This window comes from Zalophus californianus, chromosome 8 (genome assembly GCF_009762305.2).
Source record: "Zalophus californianus isolate mZalCal1 chromosome 8, mZalCal1.pri.v2, whole genome shotgun sequence".
NCBI lineage: Eukaryota > Metazoa > Chordata > Mammalia > Carnivora > Otariidae > Zalophus > Zalophus californianus.
In genome coordinates, this window is record NC_045602.1 from 77,532,951 (window position 1) to 77,552,238 (window position 19,288).

The window sequence follows — 19,288 nt, forward strand, 5'->3', positions numbered from 1 at the left end:
GCTGGGAATTCAGCAGTAGCACCAACGACATAACCCTTGTCCTCACCGAGCTTCCATTCTAGCTGCATTAGGCAACAGCGGAGAAATCCCCGGATTCCAGCACCTGTGCAATCACCTGGGCGGGCAAGCAGGGTAAAGCTGAAGAAGCCACATAAGCCGCAATCGAGGCCATTCTCTATATGCCATTTAAAAATACATCCTTTTGATAATGGGAGCTTAAACAAGTTATTTAAATCCTAACGTTTCCTGGCCACTGTTAATTATTGCCAGAAACTCAAACTTCGGCGTCTAAACAGGGGTTGGCAAACCGTGGCCCCTGGATGAAATCTGCCCTGTGGCCTGTTTTGTTTGGCTTGTGAGGGGAGAATGAGTTTTTCATTTTTTAGTGATCGAAAAAAAGAAACAAAGAATATATGACAGAGACAGACCACACCTCACCTATTTACTGTCTGGCCCTTTACAGAAAACCTTTGCTGGGCCTGATCTAGAAAAAGAACAGGTAAAACTCTGACTGGATTTTAGGAATGTCATTTTCTTTCACATTGATTCCAGGAGGTAATAAACCTGAAACCACAACTGGGACATTAAGTCTCAAAAACTGAGAAGCCTCTGTTTTAGCAGATTGGCCAGTGGTTTAATTATAACAGCTTCTAATCCACCCTGACTGCCTGGAGCTCCTTTCTGCCATGGCAAACGGGAAGGAGCCTGTCTGGCTCTGGCCCCATGAGCCCCCAGATTTCTCAGATTCTGAGTTCAACAGCTCATGCTGAGAGTACTTCAAACTCTCCCACGTGCCTGAGATCAATTCCCCATGCAATGAATTTCTCACCTGCAGTTATACAATTCTGGCATGCTTATGTTCACTGGGTGAGAGGCACTATTTGTATAAATAACCTGTATTTACAATAACCCAAACCCTGCTTAATTAAATAGGAAAGCACTAGAAGTGATTTTTTTTTTAAACTGGCTCAAATTTTGAAGATATGGATACACAAAGGAGAAAAACACTTAATAAACCAATAGTTAAAGTTAAAAATTTGGGTAAAAAAAAGCTTACTTCATAAAAGATGCTTTTTATCTCCAAATCCCCATCTTTTTTAAGATTTTTATTTATTTATTTGTCAGAGAGAGAGAGCACAAGCAGGGGGAGCAGCAGAGGGAGAGGGAGAAGCAGGCTCCCCGCCGAGGAAGGAGCCCGATGCAGGACTCAATCCCAGGACCCTGGGATCATGACCTGAGCCGAAGGCAGACACTCAACCGACTGAGCCACCCAGGCGTCCCTGTAACATTCATTCTTAATCTGCTGTACTCTAGACTAACCTAGGGAGCTTTTTAACAAATACCACTTTGTTTGGGCTCCACTCTGAGAATCTGATTAAGCAGTTCTGTGTGGGACCTGGTGTGGGTAAATTTTTAAGAAGCTCCTCAAGTGATTCTACCCCATAACTAGGCTGAGAATCATTAGTCATGGTATCAGCACAATCACCGCATTATCAATCCAACGGCCCAGGCCAGCAGCTACCTCACTGTCCTGGATGGTTTCTTTGACTGCTTCTGTTTCCAATTTCAAATGTTGGTGGGAGGGGAAACAGCATGCTTTCATCAAAGGACTAAGAATAATTCGGACTGGATCAGCCTGATGACAGGTCTAGGTGCCCTGCAAGGCTGCACGTACGGGGGTGGACTCTGCCTTCCTCTTGCCACTTGGTGTGGTGACTTCTCAGGTAAGCTTGTTCCCCAGGACCTCTTCTATTCCTCAGGGACCGCTTTCCAGTGGTAAGACTGGGCTTTAGGGAAAGGCAGTCTAAAATGTTTTGCTAGGAGGGGACTGGGAAGTGGGAATCAGAAGTCAGAGGGAAGCACTGCCCTCTCAAAGATAAGTTAGTTTTTATACAGATTAAGACCCTGTCTTAAGGGAAGCATGCCTTAACTGGTGCATAATCTATATAAAAACTAACCCATCTAAATAAAGAGTACAAACTGAAGGGAGAAGCAGCTGAGAAAAACTGAGTGTTTCCAGCAGTGGCTAAGGGATATACCCAACATGAGTGGCAGGTTCCTCAGGCTTCACACCACCATCTGGATGAACTACCCCTGAGGCTACTCATCTGGATGAACTATCCCTGAGGCTACTCACCCTCTGTCTGCCTACTCCCGCCATCACCAAGCAGACTCTTGATTGAGGATGCTACCTGACCTACGGTGGGCAGCACTTACCCCCACGGTGCTATTCCTCAGAAGGTTTAAGCACCTGAAGGGCAGTGATCAGCCTGACTGATCTCTCCATCCTCAGCGCCTTGCATTGTGCCCAGCACATAGGAAGTGCTCAGCCAGTGTATGCCAAGCTGTACAAGTTGGTTTGGTGCCTTTGTAAACCCTGAAATACTCCTACAGTGTGACCTTGCCGCCCCAAGTCTGGAAGCTTATCCCATATCTCACTCTTTCACGAGTAACATTATTAAGGTTTGAATCCAAAGTCGGTCTTCATAGCAAACTGTTGATTCCATTTATAGCACATTCTTGAAATGACATAGGAACGGAGATTAATGGTTGCCAGGGGTTAAGGAAGGGAGAGGAGTGGGAGGGAAGTGGGTGTGGCTAGAAAAGGACACACTAGGATCATTACGGTGATGTAAACGTTCTGTATCTTGACTAGATCAGTATCATACAGGTATAACTCGGAGATATTGCAGGTTTGGTTCCAAACCACCACAATAAAGTGAGTCAAATTAATTCTGTGGTTTCCTAGTGCATATGAAAGTTATCTTTACAGTATACTGTCACCTATTAAGTGTGCAACAGCATTATATCTAAAAAAAAACCCCTCAATGTCCATACCTTAATTATTACTAAAAAATGCTAACCATCATCTGAGCTTTTAGTGAGCTGTAATCACTGATCACAGATCATCAAACAACTTTAATAATAATGAAAAAGTTCAATATTGTGAGGACTGCCAAAATGGGACACAGAGACATGAAGTGAGCCAATGCTACAGGAAAAAGGCCGCCACAGACTTGCTCAGTGTAGGACTGCCACAAGCCGTAAGAAAACGCAGTTATCTGCGGAGGGCGATAAAGCCACGCACAGTCAGATGAGGAAGGCCTGAGTCCTGGTTGTGATATTGTACTGTTGACTAAGTTACGTCCAGTTGGTGGTTGCTATGCCTGCTCATAAAAGTGGTTAGAATGAAACAGTTTCTTCATTGCTTCAGAACCCAATTAAGTGTATTTTTTCTAATAATTGTGTGGATACAAAACTCTTTATTGGCAAAAGCCATTTGTCTCTGTCCGCAGGGTACCTTGGGGCTGACCTGTGTGTACAGGAACATAAGGCAGGCTGCTAAATATTTGTGACAGAGTACCATCCACATTTTACAGATCTAGCATCTTTAGTCAACAGTAAAGTTCTAAGCCTCATCAAATAATCCAACTATGAGCACTATATACATACTGTAGTCACCATGGGCGCTGTGCACATGGGTGAGGCTGAGCGTACATCTATATGAAGAACATTCCCATATTCTCTCCAATAAAGACAAAATGCCCATTCAATTAATCAGTGTCCTCAGATTGAAGGTGGAATTCAATGCCAGCAAAGTCCATTTTTTTTCAGATGCACTCTCAGGCTTCCTCTTCCTGCACAAGAACTAGAGAACAATGTTTTACTTTGGCCCTCGCTGCCAGGAACTATGCTGCTCAATTCAACACTTAATGGTAACAACTCAGTTTTTTCTAGGTTTCTGATGAGAGAGCACCATAATTAAGAACAGAGAAAACATCAAAAACTCTTTTGTCTTTTATTCACTGTTTTACACAGGCTTTAATAATTTAAACCACCATCAATTATTTTAAGGAGGCAAAGTATGAATTATAAATTTAAAGAACACATCCTACTCATTTACTTTTTGTCTTCGCTAAGGAGTGAATAAATGAATTTGTAATCAACTTGTCTGGGCAAGCTGCTTTGGCTGTCTCTCTCCCACTTTTAAGTCACTGCATTAACTTCTATCCAAAACAACTGCTTCAGGAAAGTTTCCATTAGCAGCAAGTGGTTTCTCTGAATATGTGCAGTCCCTGGCTGCAGTGGGCCCAAGGTAGGCCATGTAACATCAGCTGAAACACCTGACTAGACTCTCTAGAGAAGCACGAATTCTGGCAGGAATTTGTCTTCCTCCTCCTGTTTTGGCTGCTGAAATGGTCTAAATGGGGCCAATTTACTTAGGTCACTACTGGTCATGCAAATTTACTTCCCCACATAATAACTTTATATGAGCATGTTAAATGAAAACATATCAAAAAATGCATATGGAAAAAACTCTTCAGGAGTTCTTTAACCTAAAGCAAATACTGTTTTCCAAAATTTCACAGCAATCATATTATTCTTTCTGATTAAGTTCTGTGCTTAGATTGCGAAGATGACTTGTTTAGCTCAATGCAAGTTAGAAAAGAAGTCCTTTATTAAGTGAGATAATTCTACTTCCAAGCCAGGGAAGGAATTAATAATGAGTTTGTAAGAACACCCAAACTCTTTTTGTTGTAGCTTTTCTGGTACCTTTATAAATAAGGTTGTATATACCATCTGTGGTACTAACCAGAACCAGTATAAGGTACCCAGGACCAGGAAAAAAAGCTGCACCACCAAAACTTTATAGTACACAGAATTCAATTATGTAGGGGTTTCATAAAATTATTACACTCAATTAATTTTGGATTTGTTTATTCTAGAAACCAAGTATCACCGATATTCAAAAGCACACAACTACAATTTAATACTGGGAGAGGATAGCTTCTGTCCTATCTAGGCATTTCTGTCCACTCCCTTTAAGGGCAAATCCTTGTCTGCCCAAAAACCACTAGAGGGACTGGTGCCCACCTCCCAAGGACATTCCCTGGTTACATTCACTAGTGGGTTCACACAGGTTATCCCAATCACCTGTGGACCTTGTTGAATGCAGAGTCTGATTCAGCATTCTGGGTTGGGGTCCACGATTCTACATTTCCAAAGGCCCCCAGGTGATGTAACTATTGCTGGTCCGGGGGCCACAACTTTGGGTAGCAAATACTACCAATGCTGCTCCCCTTGCGCTGATACTAGCCCTTCTCTCAGCTCACTCAGGTCCACTTCTCTGCCCCATTGGGCAAATCAGGTTAGATTTACTCCAAGGACTGGTTACCTTTGCCTGTGGGACAATATATAGTAGTGGAGGAGGGAGTGGAAAGCTTATCAACCAAGCCTCAGGCTTCACCAATACTTGGCAGATGCCCTGCTTTTGGAGGGAGGCGAGTTTAGGGTAGATTTTATAATGTTAGCTCTGAATCTAGTCTGTTTCCTTGCAGATAGCCCGGAAGGCAGATCAGATCCATGCACCCAGAACCCTCTACGTCTGTGACAACTGCATACGCACTACGTTCCTACACACTGCCTGGCCTCACCACTGTACCCTGCAGGTCTCCCAGTCCTCCCTGAGGAGCCTGACACCAGCCTCATGGACTTCCTCTGACCCTCAACCTCCTATCACCTGGGCTCCAGGTCTTGTATGGGTCAGGTCAGTCATCTCTCATCAGGACCTCTGAAACCCAAAAAGCTCTCCTAGTTTTTCTCCCTCATTTAGAAACAAAACTTGATCCCTAAACTCTTGGTGGTACAACTTAAGCTGCTGAAGTTAGTCTTATGACTCATATGGTACATGCACTGTATGCCTTTCCAGAATCTGAATTCCCAAACACGTGAGGCTTCCAGAGGGTTGTGTAAGGGACTGCAGACCTATAGCTCTGTGGCCTCACTGTTGCTACTGGGCTTTACTTTCACACCGTATTTCCAAGGCTGCACCTAAGAACCTGTCACCGCCCAGAACCGCCTTTCCTCTGAAGCCCTACAGTCTCAGGTTGCGCTTGCAGGCCACGGTCTCCTGTGCTTCCCTTGCTTCCACCATCCCTGCAGCTGGATGTGTGGGATCTCCCACCCCTTGACTGTCCATGTTCTCCCTGTTTGTGGGGCTCCTTCTGGCCTGAGGTCCTTCTCTATCCTGCAAGTTCTGCACCGTCTGGCATATGCATCTCTGTCCTGCCAGCAAAATGTGGCATTCTCAGCCTCGGTCTTTTTGCCACCCCCGCCCTGCAGAAGTCCGACAGTGCTGTAATGCGACTCCCCAGCTTGCACTCCTCACCCTTGGGCTGCAGTGGAGCATGGAGAAAGAGTGCGAAAGTGTGCAGAGTGCCACTGCGACCCTCAGCGGGGTCCCCATGCTACCTGAGGGGCCGCTCTGCACATCCAGCTCTCACGTCCCACGCACTCCCAGTCCACAGGAATGTGAGCTCAGTGGAACCAGACTACTGCAAACTGTTTCCTGTTTCTACCCTCCCACTTCTCCCCTCAGTCCCAGCAGCTTTGACTTTGCCTCCAACAGAAGCTCCTCGGACTCCCTGTACCCCTCTTCGGCTCTACCCATTCATCTGCATCCATATACCTGTGGAATGAGTGTCCTATCTTTTATACTCTCCTGAATTGGGTCCCACCCCACCCACCTCCTTGGGCATTTGCTTCTTTTTAGAGGCGGCAGGACAGCGTAGTTACAAGCTGAGGGCTTAGAATCAGGCCTGGGCATGGCCTCCCATATCTGCCTGCTGCAACCTTTCTCTAGACTGGGCTTCTAACTGGAGACACAGGGTCACAGCAATGCCAATCACCAGGGTGCACGAGGCATGTGCAGTCAGGCCTGGAACGTTGGTGTTGACCAACATCATCGCGCTCAGCTCTACTGGCTTTTTGTCCTTCACTCATAGATATTTCCAAACACCATGCTCCCCATTTTTTTTCATTAAAAATACTACCACACAATATATTCATCCCGGGGCACCTGGGTGACTGAGTTGATTTAAGTGTCTGCCTTCGGCCCAGATCATGATCTCTGGGTCCTGGGATTGAGCCCCACATTGGGCTTCTTGCTCAGCGGTGAGTCTGCTTCTCTCTCACTCTCTCTCTCTCTCACTCCCTCTGCCCCTCCCCACTGCTCGTTCTCTCTCTCTCAGATAAATAACTAAAATCTATAAAAAAATATATTCATCTCCCACCTTCTTTTTTTTTTTATTGAAAGTTAAAGAGCATGGAAACTACAGAGTAAATAGTAAATGCCCCCTTTCACTTATTTGCCCCCAAACGCATACCCGGAGAAGTGGCCACTATTAACAGTCTGATGTGAAAAGTACTCACACCACCGTAACCAGGTTTCTAGTCCTATCACTTCACAGCAACTATCTGGCCAAGGTCAAGTAATGTCCTAGCTGCCAGGCTCTGTGCAGCTCTGTTCTACCTCTGCTTCTTCTGGCCTTGCTGGGACACAGTGACCACGTCTTCTACCTGCTTTCCATCACACTGTCTGCTGGCCCTGCTCTCACGATTCTGTCTTCAGCCCCGTTTGTCCCATTTCTCACCCTTAAGACTATGTTCTAGGCAGACATTAGTGCCAGGGTGTTCCACAGCTCCCTTCAACTCAGCAGGCTGAAGATGGCGCGGGTCCTAGCAGGACCTACATCCCACAGTGTAGGTAGTAGCTATCTTCTCCACTTTAAAGAGAACAAATGGGGGATCAGAGAAGTAAATTTCACACAGTCACACAGTTAGGAAGGGGCTGAGCCTCGCCTCATGATCGTGTGCCACTCTGCATCTCCCTACCCTAGATAAAGCTGCCCCTCACGCTACCAAAGCCAGAAATGAGCGTGGCTGCAGATTCCACCATGTCTTCAGTTAATGCAGATACTGACGAGTGACTGCACCAGGTTCAGAGCTTCCTTGGGTTTTAACCCTCAATCCGGCAATGGTCTCTGTCCAGTCCCTAGGAGTCTGTATTGCAGGGGAGGGAACCAAACAAGTACAGAGTCTAATAACTGCCCAGCTGTACGAGGCCCTGCTCAGGCCAGCTGTGAACAGAGGGCATTTCTGGGTGCCACCTTCCACGAGGAGCAGTGACAGGAGGAATGACTAGGGAAATGGCTCAATGGCCTACAATCTAGGCGAGATCTCGGGAGATCATATTTATTTGAAGAGAAGTCACTCTGAGCAGTCTCCAAGCGCCAGGAATTTCATAGCCTCATTATAAGGTAGACTTTTTGTCTGAGATACTGGGTAGGGGCAGGGGGAACAGGGTGCGTCTGAAAACAGAAGGTTCATATTTAACATGAACATGACTACCTGCAGGAGCCTGGGGTAAGCTTTAGAGAGCTTATAAAGGTTCTGCCCAGCTAAAATCCTATGGTTTTATGACACATCACTACTTTGCAACCTGGAGATCAATGCCCACCTTTTAAAGTTCACCTAAGAGGCAGTTTTCCATATGTACGTTACACTTCAATAAAAATACTTGCTAAAAAAAAAATTAAAGATTTTGTTTCCTTCCTTCTTTCCAAACAGCAGCAGTTATCCTTATAACAAGTAGAACGGCCACTCATGTGATGCCTGGGATCCCTGTGTCCTCATGGGCTCAAGAGTCACTAATGATGTGGTGGTACCCATACCCCGTCATTAAATATCTTTCAGTAGGTCGACGCTAGGACTGCTGTGATAATTAAAATCATTTGTAAAATTTTAATATTTATGTTCCAGATAAATGACCCTGAAAATAAAAACGGACCTATCACACTGATGTTAGCGGACTATCTTAGGCATAGGCAGTGAGGTATTCAGTTTTGACTGCCGAATTCTTTCTGGTAAGAAATGATAATATACATTTCTTTTATTCATGCCCTCAATATGGGAAAAACTCATTATGCAACTTGATCTAATAAAAAAAACTTTAAGGATTCATTTAATATTACTATGAAAATTACCCTAAAATAAGTAAGCTCTATTAATAATGAGTACATTTCTCTGGAAAAAGTTAAATAATATTCAAGACATTTTACTATTTTTCAAATCCAAATGCATGTAATTCTAAGAGGACTCTATGTAACTAGTTTTCATATCAGGGACTAGGAAATTCTCTAATAGAAAACTCCTGGACTCTGGGAACATTGGGTTTCTTCTGGTCTCTCAGGACGGCCAACTTCCCTGTTCCCTGTGTAAACGAAAGGCAAAAAACCTCCCTGGTACACCAGGGAGGGAGGTCCTGAAACAGGCTTGGAATAATGTGTACTGGCAGGACTGCTACGGGAGAGAGAGGAAGATGCAAAAAGTTTAGGCTGTAAAGGGATTAAATTGAAATAGAGCTACAGGCTGTTTACTGGTTTTTATATTTTGATTTTGGAAGTTACCAAATAGCCTACCTCTGTGTATGTGTGGTATGTCGTGTCTAAGATCAATCCCAGTGCACCCACCCTCCCTCCTGGTGTTTATGCTCTGTGGAATTCTCTCTCCTGGAGTATGGGCCAGACCACATTTCTGATGAGCAGAACACTACAAAAGTGATGTGATGTCACTTCCAAGATTAGGTCGTTAAGGGACTGTGACTTCTGTCCTGCTAGCTTGTTCTCTCTCTTGCCTCTAAGCTTCCTTGCTCCGGTGAAGCCAACTGCTTTAAAGTGCCCTATGGAGAGGACCCATGAGGCTGGTGGCCATAGCCAGCAAGGAACTGAGATCCTCAGTCCAACAATCTATGAAAAACTGAATCCTGCCATCAACCACCTGAGCGAGCTTGGAAGCAGATCCTCCTCCAGTTGAACCTTAAAATGACTTCAGCCCCAGGCAACACCTTGACTGCAGTCTTGCGAGCCAGAGAACCCAGCTAAGCTGCACCCAGATGCCTGACCCACAGCAACTCTGAGATAGTAAGTGTGGGCATTTTAAGTGATGAAGTTTTGGGATAATTTGTTACTGAGAAATAGGTAGCTAATCCAGCATACAGAACTCCTAAGCAGGGATCAGCAAACTTTTTCTGTAAAGACATAGATAGTAAATATTTTCAGGTTTGTGGCCATTATGGTCTCTTGCAGCTATTCAACTTTGTTGTTATAGCATGAAAGCAGCCATAGACAATATGGAAATGAACGAGCATGGCTATGTTCCAATAAAACTTTATTTATGAAAACATGTGGTGATTTGGCTCTCTGGCCGTAGTTTGCCAGCCCCTGCTCTAAAGTACAGGTTCTGTGGAAATATTATTTTTTAAAGATTTTATTTATTTGAAAGAGTGAGAGAGAGCATGAGCAGAGGGAGAGGCAGGTGGAGAGGGAGAGGCAGACTTTCCTGCTGAGCAGGGAGCCCGACGTGGGGCTCTATCCCAGGACCCTGGGATTGTGATCTGAGCCCAAGGCAGATGCTTAATGACTGAGCCACCCAGGCGCCCTGGAAATATTATTTTTGAGTTAAAATGGATGGGTCTCCATTTCACCATTATATTAAAAATTAGTTTAACAATTAAAAAAAAAAGCTCAACCTATCACAGCACAATAATCACAGACAGTTGAAAATGGAAAGAGATGTCCAATAAATTTCTAAATTTGATAAATAACCTAAGAAGTTCAAATATTTTTTAGATAAATGGATACCTCTCTATTTGCATCAGATACAGAAAAGCTGAAGTCCAAACTGGAGGTGAATTTGAGCCAGAAGAACACTTACTAAATCAGCTGCTTCTACCACAGCTCCGATCACCGCAGCTCCTTAATTATGCACCCGCCTTCCCCCGCATACATCACGCTTTTCTGACAGTGAGAACGGAGGATTACCTTTGCTTTTTGACAACGGTGAGGGCGGCTGCTCTGTAAACACTTCCAGGGGTGGGGAGTCAGGGTGGTCGAAGTCTTTGTCCATGGCTTCTATGAGACTGGTGATGTCGGAGTCCTCCGAGCTGTGCCTTGTGCTGCCGGCCCGTTCTGGGTGGGAAGGGTGCGAGAGCGGGGCGGGTGACAGCCTTCCGAGCTGCGGTTCCTGGTGCTGAGGCCCCGGCGGCGGCGGCGGCGGCGGCGGTGGCGCGGAGTGCTGCTCCAGAGGGCTGTGGGCATGGTGCTGACTGCTGTGCTGGCTCTGCTTGGCTCCTCTGGACTTTCTGCCCGCGGCATGACCTTGGGCCACTGCGTTTGACTCTAAGACGAGGGGGCTCGCTTTGCTAGCAGACTGCGCAGAAGTCCTGCTAGAGGTACTGGAGCTGTTTTTTGCTCTGACGTTTTCCACGTCAGCTGAGTTTCTATTGCTGTGACCGCTGTGTGGGTGGACCGGTGGGCCACACTGCTTGTGACTCCCTCCACTGGGTCGGGACGACGAGCCGCCTGCCCCACAGAATCCCCTACTGTGCCCGGGGTCACAGCTGAGTGTGTTCAAGCTGAAAAAAGGACCAACTGCAGATCAGTAAGTAGCAACTTACAAAATCTAAGATGAAAAAATTCTTGTCTCATCAAGATAGCCACAAGAGAAATATAAACTACTCTAAGAAAAAAAAAAAAAAACACCCAGCAAGAAATAGGGATACTTTCCACAATTTTAGAGGGTCTACTCTATCTGAAAATTTAGGAATCAAGTCAGTGATCTGACTAAGAATATTTTAACCCTCACCAACACAATAAAAACATGGGATCGGCTGTGAGTTCTAGCAGAGAAGAGAACTATACACAAGAGAATTATGAAGTAATTAGAATTAAGATTTCTTCCCCTTGAGCAAAGATGAAAAGAAAAACTTATTTTTTCTTTTAACTACACCAGCCACATTTACGTATACTAGAGAATTCATTTCCAGCACGTGAACATACTTTCCTTCAGATGAAATACCAACGATTCTCCTGAGATCAAATGGTCTTCCCACATCAAAGGGTGGGTTCGAGGCCTCAAAGGACAGTCGCCTTCGAAATGGCTCCCAAATTCCTTGAGCTTCTAAATAGGCTGTTCCAATTACCAAGAGAAACAGTGCACTGTAGGGGCACAGAAGGTGGAGAGTTGGGATTCATTTGTTAGTGTAAGAGTAACAAAATCTGATATTAAAGACAGAGTTTCTTGGTAAAGTACAACAGGATATAAAAAACAGGGATGCCTGTGACAAATTTTACCCGACTAGACAAAAACAAAGTGTTATGGATAGAAGCCTGCACGCTCATTTTTATAGAAAGCCAACTTACATGGAGGCTTATATAGAGGAAATAATTACTTGTATCAGGATAGACACCTGGAGGATACTTTTCCTCTTACCAAGAAGAAGCGTTTACCTTGTGGTTTTAACTCTCTAGACCAACTCTTTTCCCTTAAAGGATGTGTGGGGTAACCATGTAAATTTAGAGGCAAGTGTATCATATTCTCCAAACATATACATATACTGAAAAAAAGATAAGGTTGCTGAGGATTCAAAAAATATTCCTCACATTTCATGTTGCTTAGGTCTGTTTAAAAAAAAGTATCATATAATGTTGAGTAAGTTACCTATGCCCAAATCAAGTAACGTTACCTGGCAAATGATGAGTGGTTTTGTCCCTTTAAGAAATTAACGTGTACTTAATTTGCATAAGAAATTTTAAAGGTAGAAGACTTTTGCTTATTGTATATGCCACTGAAGCGGGGTTCAGTTCTGACTGCTCCCACTAGTAGATGCAGGCTTGATCAAGGCAAAAAGGTCTGTTGTTTGCTGATAGATTCCCAGCATTCAGAACAGTGACTGGCACACCATGGGCACGCGAGGAACAGTGTCAAGTGATGCCTGAATACCAACCTCAAAAGAAGACACAAGTACCTCATGATTCCTGAGATGATGATGTACAGAGCCAGCTCCCAGTTGGGTCTGGGTAGGGCTTCCGCACAGGTTGCTAACATATGGTATGGAAGGGATGCATTCAATACAAATACAAATTCAGAGCCACTGGTTGTTATAAACTTCAGTTCACGAATAACTCTAGAAGCTGTGAAATCAGGAGTAAACCTGAAACAGAATAGTGGCAGTTCAACTCGTTTTAAAAATACACCACAGTAGTTTACATATAATACTAGTCCCACACACCTTTGAAACCTAACAGAATTTTAGAGTTTGGTACTTCTATTCAACGTCCTCATTTGAAGATGGAGAAAGCATTTTCCTACTACAAGGTTAATAACAAATACAACTATATTCTGTTGGTAACTAGAGAAATTGCATGAAAAAGAATAACAGCATAATTCAGGAAGCATTCTCTGAGCTTCTCTCCCTCCCTCTTCTTTTCTCCTTTAGCTGAATCCACTCTTTTCTCTCAGGATATATTCCCAATAATGCCTTAAACACACACACACACACACACACACACACACAGACACACACACAGACACACACACACACAGACACACACACAGACACACACACACACACACACACACACACCCAAAAAACGTAGCCCTGGTGATCTTCTCTTCATCTCCTGTGGTACTGCTTTCTGCCCTCATTATTTTATTTTTATTTTTTGTTAACTGTATGTTCTCCAACCAGATGACTGGCACCTTGAAGAAAGGTATTTTATTCTCTACTGTACCTTTAGGTACCAAGCACTAAGCCTTATGGGAGTATTATCATTACGTACTGAATGTCCATTGAAGATCATGAAATTATTAATTAAGGGGACAGAGGTTACATTTTATTACATAAAGCCTATAATCTTTTTTTTTAAGATTTTATTTATTTATTTGACACGCAGAGAGCGAAAGTGAGAGACAGAGAGAGGGAGAGCAAGCACAAGCAGGGGGAACGGCAGGCAGGGGAGAAGCAGGCTCCCCACTGAGCAAGGAGCCCGACGTGGGGCTCGATCCCAGCACCCTGGGATCATGACCTGAGCTGAAGGCAGCCGATTAACCGACTGAGCCACCCAGGCGCCCCATAAAGCCTATAATCTAACAAGTTATCAATTAATTGTTAAAATAGGCTACAGCTATTCCCAATACAGGCATTAACACTGTCTTCTGACCAAAACATTACACATTCCTCCACTGCAGAACATGGAAAAACTGCACATGTGTGATGCAGGGACCGCTCTGTTACTGAGACTGAATTTATAATCAATTTCCTATCAACAACCTTATGCTTTAACACAACCCTGGAAATAATTCTGAAACCGGTTTCTAAGATCATCTGGTCCACTTTGGATATATAGGAAGTTTCATAATTTTGAAAACAAAGATATGAAGAAATAACTGAAGATTAAATGGAAACAAATCATATGAGCATATCTGTGGATAAAGACCTTTTTTGTGAATATGAAAACATATCTTTGCACAGTTTGAACAACTGCAGTATTTGAAGTTGATGAGAAGCCAGTGATTCATTACACCTCATAAGAAAATACTTACAGTATGATTATGTCTTTAGAGGCGTTGGCGCTTAGTGCAAACTCTTGACAATTAACAACTTTAAAGCCATATCCCTCACAGGAGTACCCACTGACTTCAATGGTTTCTATGTGAATCTGAAGTTGCCCTGTATTCTCTACTTTAAATGTTCTTTTCAATGTGAAATTTGGTTCTCTTAGTTTCAAACCTAAAGGAAAGAAAATCAAGAGTGAATATAAATCTTGCTGGCATGTGCTGCAGGTCCAAAGGATTATCACATTCACCATAAATATATGCCGAACATTATGAGCCACCTCCTCATGCCAAAGAGGTTAGCTGGCACCCAGACTTCATCAGGAAGTACTCCACATTGTTGTGTCATTTTAGATAGCAAAAGTTTAATTATGCTTTATTTTTTTATTTTTATTTTTTAAAAGATTTTATTTGACAGAGAGAGATAGCGAGAGAGGGAACACAAGCAGGGGGAGTGGGAGAGGGAGAAGCAGACTCCTCACTGAGCAGGGAGCCCGACGTGGGGCTCAATCCCAGGATGCTGGAATCATGATCTGAGCTCAAGGCAGACACTTAACTGACTGAACCACCCAGGCGCCCCTAATTATGCTTTATTTTTATTTTTTAAATTTTTATTGTTATGTTAATCACCATACATTATATCATTAGTTTTTGATGTAGTGTTCCATGATGCATTGTTTGTGCATAACACCCAGTGCTCCACGCAGAACGTGCCCTCTTTAATACCCATCACCAGGCTAACCCATCCCCCCACCCTCCTCCCCTCTAGAACCCTCAGTTTGTTTTTCAGAGTCCATCGTCTCTCATGGTTCGTCTCCCCCTTCCACTTACTCCCCTTCATTCTTCCCCTCCTGCTATCTTCTTCTTTTTCTTTTTTCTTAACATGTTGCATTATTTGTTTCAGAGGTACAGATCTGTGATTCAACAGTCTTGCACAATTCACAGCGCTCACCATAGCACATACCCTCCCCAATGTCTATCACGCAGCCACCCCATCCCTCCCACCCTCCACCACTCCAGCAACACTCAGTTTGTTTCCTGAGATTAAGAATTCCTCATATCAGAATTATGCTTTATTTTTCATACTCAGAGTAAATCATCTAAGACATGCAATGAAAATTGAACCTTTAAATCTTTGAAGATCCAAATCAAACAACTCTGAAAGCAAGTCAGGGTATTTCATTAAAAATCTTAAGTGTTCATCACTAATATATACATGTGCATGTATAGAAATACTGTTTGTTTTTGGGAAATTATACTTTTGGAAGCGAACACTGAAAGTTGTGCCCTTGAAACTGTTAGGAATACTTACTATCTGTACAATCTTTCAACAATGCTTCTGTGATTTTAAAGCGTAAGGAACTCCCTGGACCTGGAAGCTTGCCTGCCACCCTTAAGTTCTCAGTTGTTCCTTGTCCTTGGACCATCACAGCATCCACCACAGTGAGGTTATTCCTATGCAAGAAATACAGAATTTTCCTCCATTAAATTTGCATAATAAATTATAAATTCACATAAATAAATTATAGATAATTGATCAATATTTTTTACTTTTTTTAATAAACCATGTAGAAATGAATATACTAAACTTCAGTGATGAAACATTTACACTTTAAGAATTTAAAAATCTTTACACAGAGAGAAGCAAGAGTTTTTCATTTTTAAGAGTCACATATGGTATAGTAAGAACACTATTCAGGTTTTCAAGTTATAAACGTAATCACAGAGGTACTTTCATCAGGTGTGGTATGTTGTGTGTGTGTTTTGGACAAAGTGAATACCCTATTAAATAAAGTAGACACACAAACACATATTAAAACAAATCAAGTAAGGACTTCTGAAAAAGTAATAAAAATCAATGCACACTTAAATTACAGAACCTACCTGATTATGATTAGCGAAGAAACAGTTCTGTTGTGAATTGGAGTAAACTTTACTTTGACAGATTTCTTTTCTCCAGGTTTTAAAATTAGGTTTAAAATTGAATGTCGAGAGAGGCCTTCTGTAAATCCTGTTGAACTCTGCAGTGGATGAGCCTTGAATCATTGGGTAAACAACAAAAGTTACTACTATATTCTCTGGATAGAAGTTTTATACTTTACCCCACCCACAGTCCAGTACTAGTTTCCTAAATTGATTAAATGTGTGAACAATTTTACCCCTCATGATTTAGATACTGGTTACCTTGCAAACAGAAGTGGGCAACCAGTGATGACCCTTCTCATTGTGCATTAAGTCCCCAAAAGGGCTTTGATCCCCACATCACCAAAGTCCTCATTATTTGTACTAGCATTTGTTTTTGTATAGAAATCTTTTTACTTTTAACATTAAAAAATTTTGAAATGTAATACACATATAAAAAAGGACACAAAGCTAAGAAGCACAGCTCAATGTTTTAGCACAAAGCAAACAGGTGTACAACCAGCACTCAGCACCCCGAAGTCCTATGGTTGCTGTTCCCACTTTCAGCCAGTTTTCCTGCTCCTTCCCCCTCTGATGGGTATCAGCTGCAGGGTCTTCAATGTGTCTCAGATTTTTTTTTATTTGTAAAAATATTTCCAACTCGTATCAATCTACCTTTGAATTTTATTTTGAAAGCTCAGCACATAATTACTGTTTAACACTTTATGACTGAAAGTTAAATAAGAGCTTAGTTTAATAACCAAAAGATGGCTTCTTGACAGCCAGTTACAGATAAGATTTAAGTATTCATTTTTTATTAAAAATATCATAGTTCACACTTAAGAATACACTGTTCTAATTTTTAAGCAACATTAAGTTTAAACTTTTTTGGGGGGAAGGGCTGGCAACACTTGGCTACAAATTTCCAGGGCTCTTCACAGCTCTGCTAACATGTGGAAGGGGAGTGAGGTTTGCATGACTTTCAGCTCCACTTGCCATAGTTAGGTTTAAAACATATAATCTACCTACCTGTGTTAGCATGATTCTACAAACATAACTTACAGTCAATAGACTTAATGAAGCCACTACTTTTTAACTCATGCTTCTGAGGCAAAACATTTTCTTCTGCATCTAACATTCTTCTCTGTAAATGTCTACTAGGATAATAGAATATCCTGACTGCTCCAAAATGGTTGGTCAGTAAGTTCTCTTTAAGATAAACTATTCTGAGTAATTGATGGACACATTATATACTCTACATATATTCCCAATAAACACTAGCAATTTAAACTCTGATGACTTGGCAAATATTTGAGGATGTTGTGATGCCTCAGGGATATCATTAAGGCCTCAATTGATTCTCAGTAATTCTGTAGCAGTGACTCTTTAGAGAGTGACCAATGGGGCCCCCAGGGATCTCAAAATCTTTTCAGGATATCCATGATGTCAAAGTTACCTTCATAACACTGACAGATGCTATCTGCCCTTTCTACTGTGTTGACATTTGCACCAGTGGTCAGCAAAATCAATGGCGGGTAAAACAACTGACCCTTCAGCTTAAAGTAAGGCAGTGGTATCTAACTTCCCTATAGCTACTGTCTTCTTCACTGCCATGTACTTGTAAAAAAAAATTCTTACTGATTAAGCAGTTAACGATATTAATCTTAATAAATCTCAATCTTGGGCATGTGCATTTTTAGTATTGTCTGATAAAATGGGAAGTATGCATAAAGCACTCCTGCTGCCTACTGAAGCACCATGTTGTCTTGAAAAGCTACCATTTGAGATGCAAACTGAATTATAGCTGTTTTTCTCATGGAAAACCATGTATAGTTGAATGAATGACTGACAGTCAATCTGTGGTTGTTCAGACTTGGGTATTTGGTAGACATTTTCACAAAAATGAAGTACATCTGTCCAATTAAGGAAAAACAACTGAATATGATTTTTTGGGATTTTGTAGAGTGAATCATGTCAACATTTGGAAGTTCTGCATATCTTGGTGAACCAGTATTTTCCGAATGATGCATGCTGTTAGAATTAATTAAAAAGGCAATTAAGATACTCTTTTTTTGTAACTATATATCTGTGCCAGGTCAGGTCAGATATTTGTCATATACTTCAACCAAAAAAATAAATCATGAGAAACTAAATGTAGAAGCAGTGGGAATCTATCTGTGTATTAGGTCCGAGAACCATTAAAAAGATCTGTAAAAATGTAAAACAATCTGCTCTTCTTGCAAAAAGTCTTTTTGGGGAAATACAGTTATTTTAAATTTTTATGTTATCGATGTTAAATGGAATGAATTTATTATTATTACTTTATATGAATTAAATCAATATTTTAAAGATCTCTCAGTTTTTTCCCAGTTCTGAGAAATAATTGACATATATCACTGTATAAGTTTAAGACACAATGGTCTCATTTACATATATTGTAAAATGATTACTACAACAGGTTCAGCCAGCATCCACCTTCTTATACAGATACAGTGAAAAGAAAAGAATGAAAAAAGAATAAAAGGAAAAAAATTTTCTCGTGATGAGAACTCTTAGTATTATTCTCTTAACAACTATCATACAGCAGTGCTCTAGTCAACATGCTGTACATCATATCCTTAGCACTTACTCGTCCTGTACCTGGAAGTTTATACCTTTTGACCACTTCTCTCCAATTCCCTCTCCCCTCACCCCTCTACCTCTGGTAACTGCAAGTCTAATCTCTTTTTCTAGGAGTTTGGGTTTTTTTCTTTTTTAGATTCCAGATATAAGTGAGATACAGTACTGCCTTTCTCTGCTTATTTTACTTGGCATAATACCTTCAAGGTCCTCCATGTTGTCATAAATGGTAGGATTTCCTTGTTTTTTTTGGCTGAATAACATTCCATTGTGTATGTGTGTGTACACATACACATACACACACACTCTCACTACAAGTTCTTTATCCATTCACTCATTGATGGACACTTAAAAGACTTTTTCCATACCTTGGCTATTATAAATAATGCTGCAATGAGCATGGGGGTGCGGATATCTTTTTGAGTTAGTGTTTTTGTTTCCTTTGGATATATTCCCAGAAGTGGAATGGCTGGCTCATATGGTAGTTCTATTTTTAATTTTTTGAGGATCCTCCATGCTGTTTTCCACAGTG

At 42.0% G+C, this 19,288-nt stretch overlaps 1 protein-coding gene across 3 annotated transcripts in view; it reads right to left on the minus strand.

The window, feature by feature from the left end:
- TMEM131 (transmembrane protein 131) overlaps positions 1–19,288 on the minus strand; it is a 228,844-nt gene that overhangs the window by 21,255 nt on the left and 188,301 nt on the right. For all 3 annotated transcript variants that reach the window (XM_027621084.2, XM_027621085.2, XM_027621086.2), the window contains 6 exons: positions 16,120–16,271; positions 15,548–15,690; positions 14,224–14,410; positions 12,647–12,832; positions 11,679–11,837; positions 10,662–11,254 (listed from right to left, as the gene is read on the minus strand). In XM_027621084.2, coding sequence (XP_027476885.1) covers positions 10,662–11,254; positions 11,679–11,837; positions 12,647–12,832; positions 14,224–14,410; positions 15,548–15,690; positions 16,120–16,271 — 1,420 coding nt within the window. The remainder of the gene's footprint in view (positions 1–10,661; positions 11,255–11,678; positions 11,838–12,646; positions 12,833–14,223; positions 14,411–15,547; positions 15,691–16,119; positions 16,272–19,288) is intronic.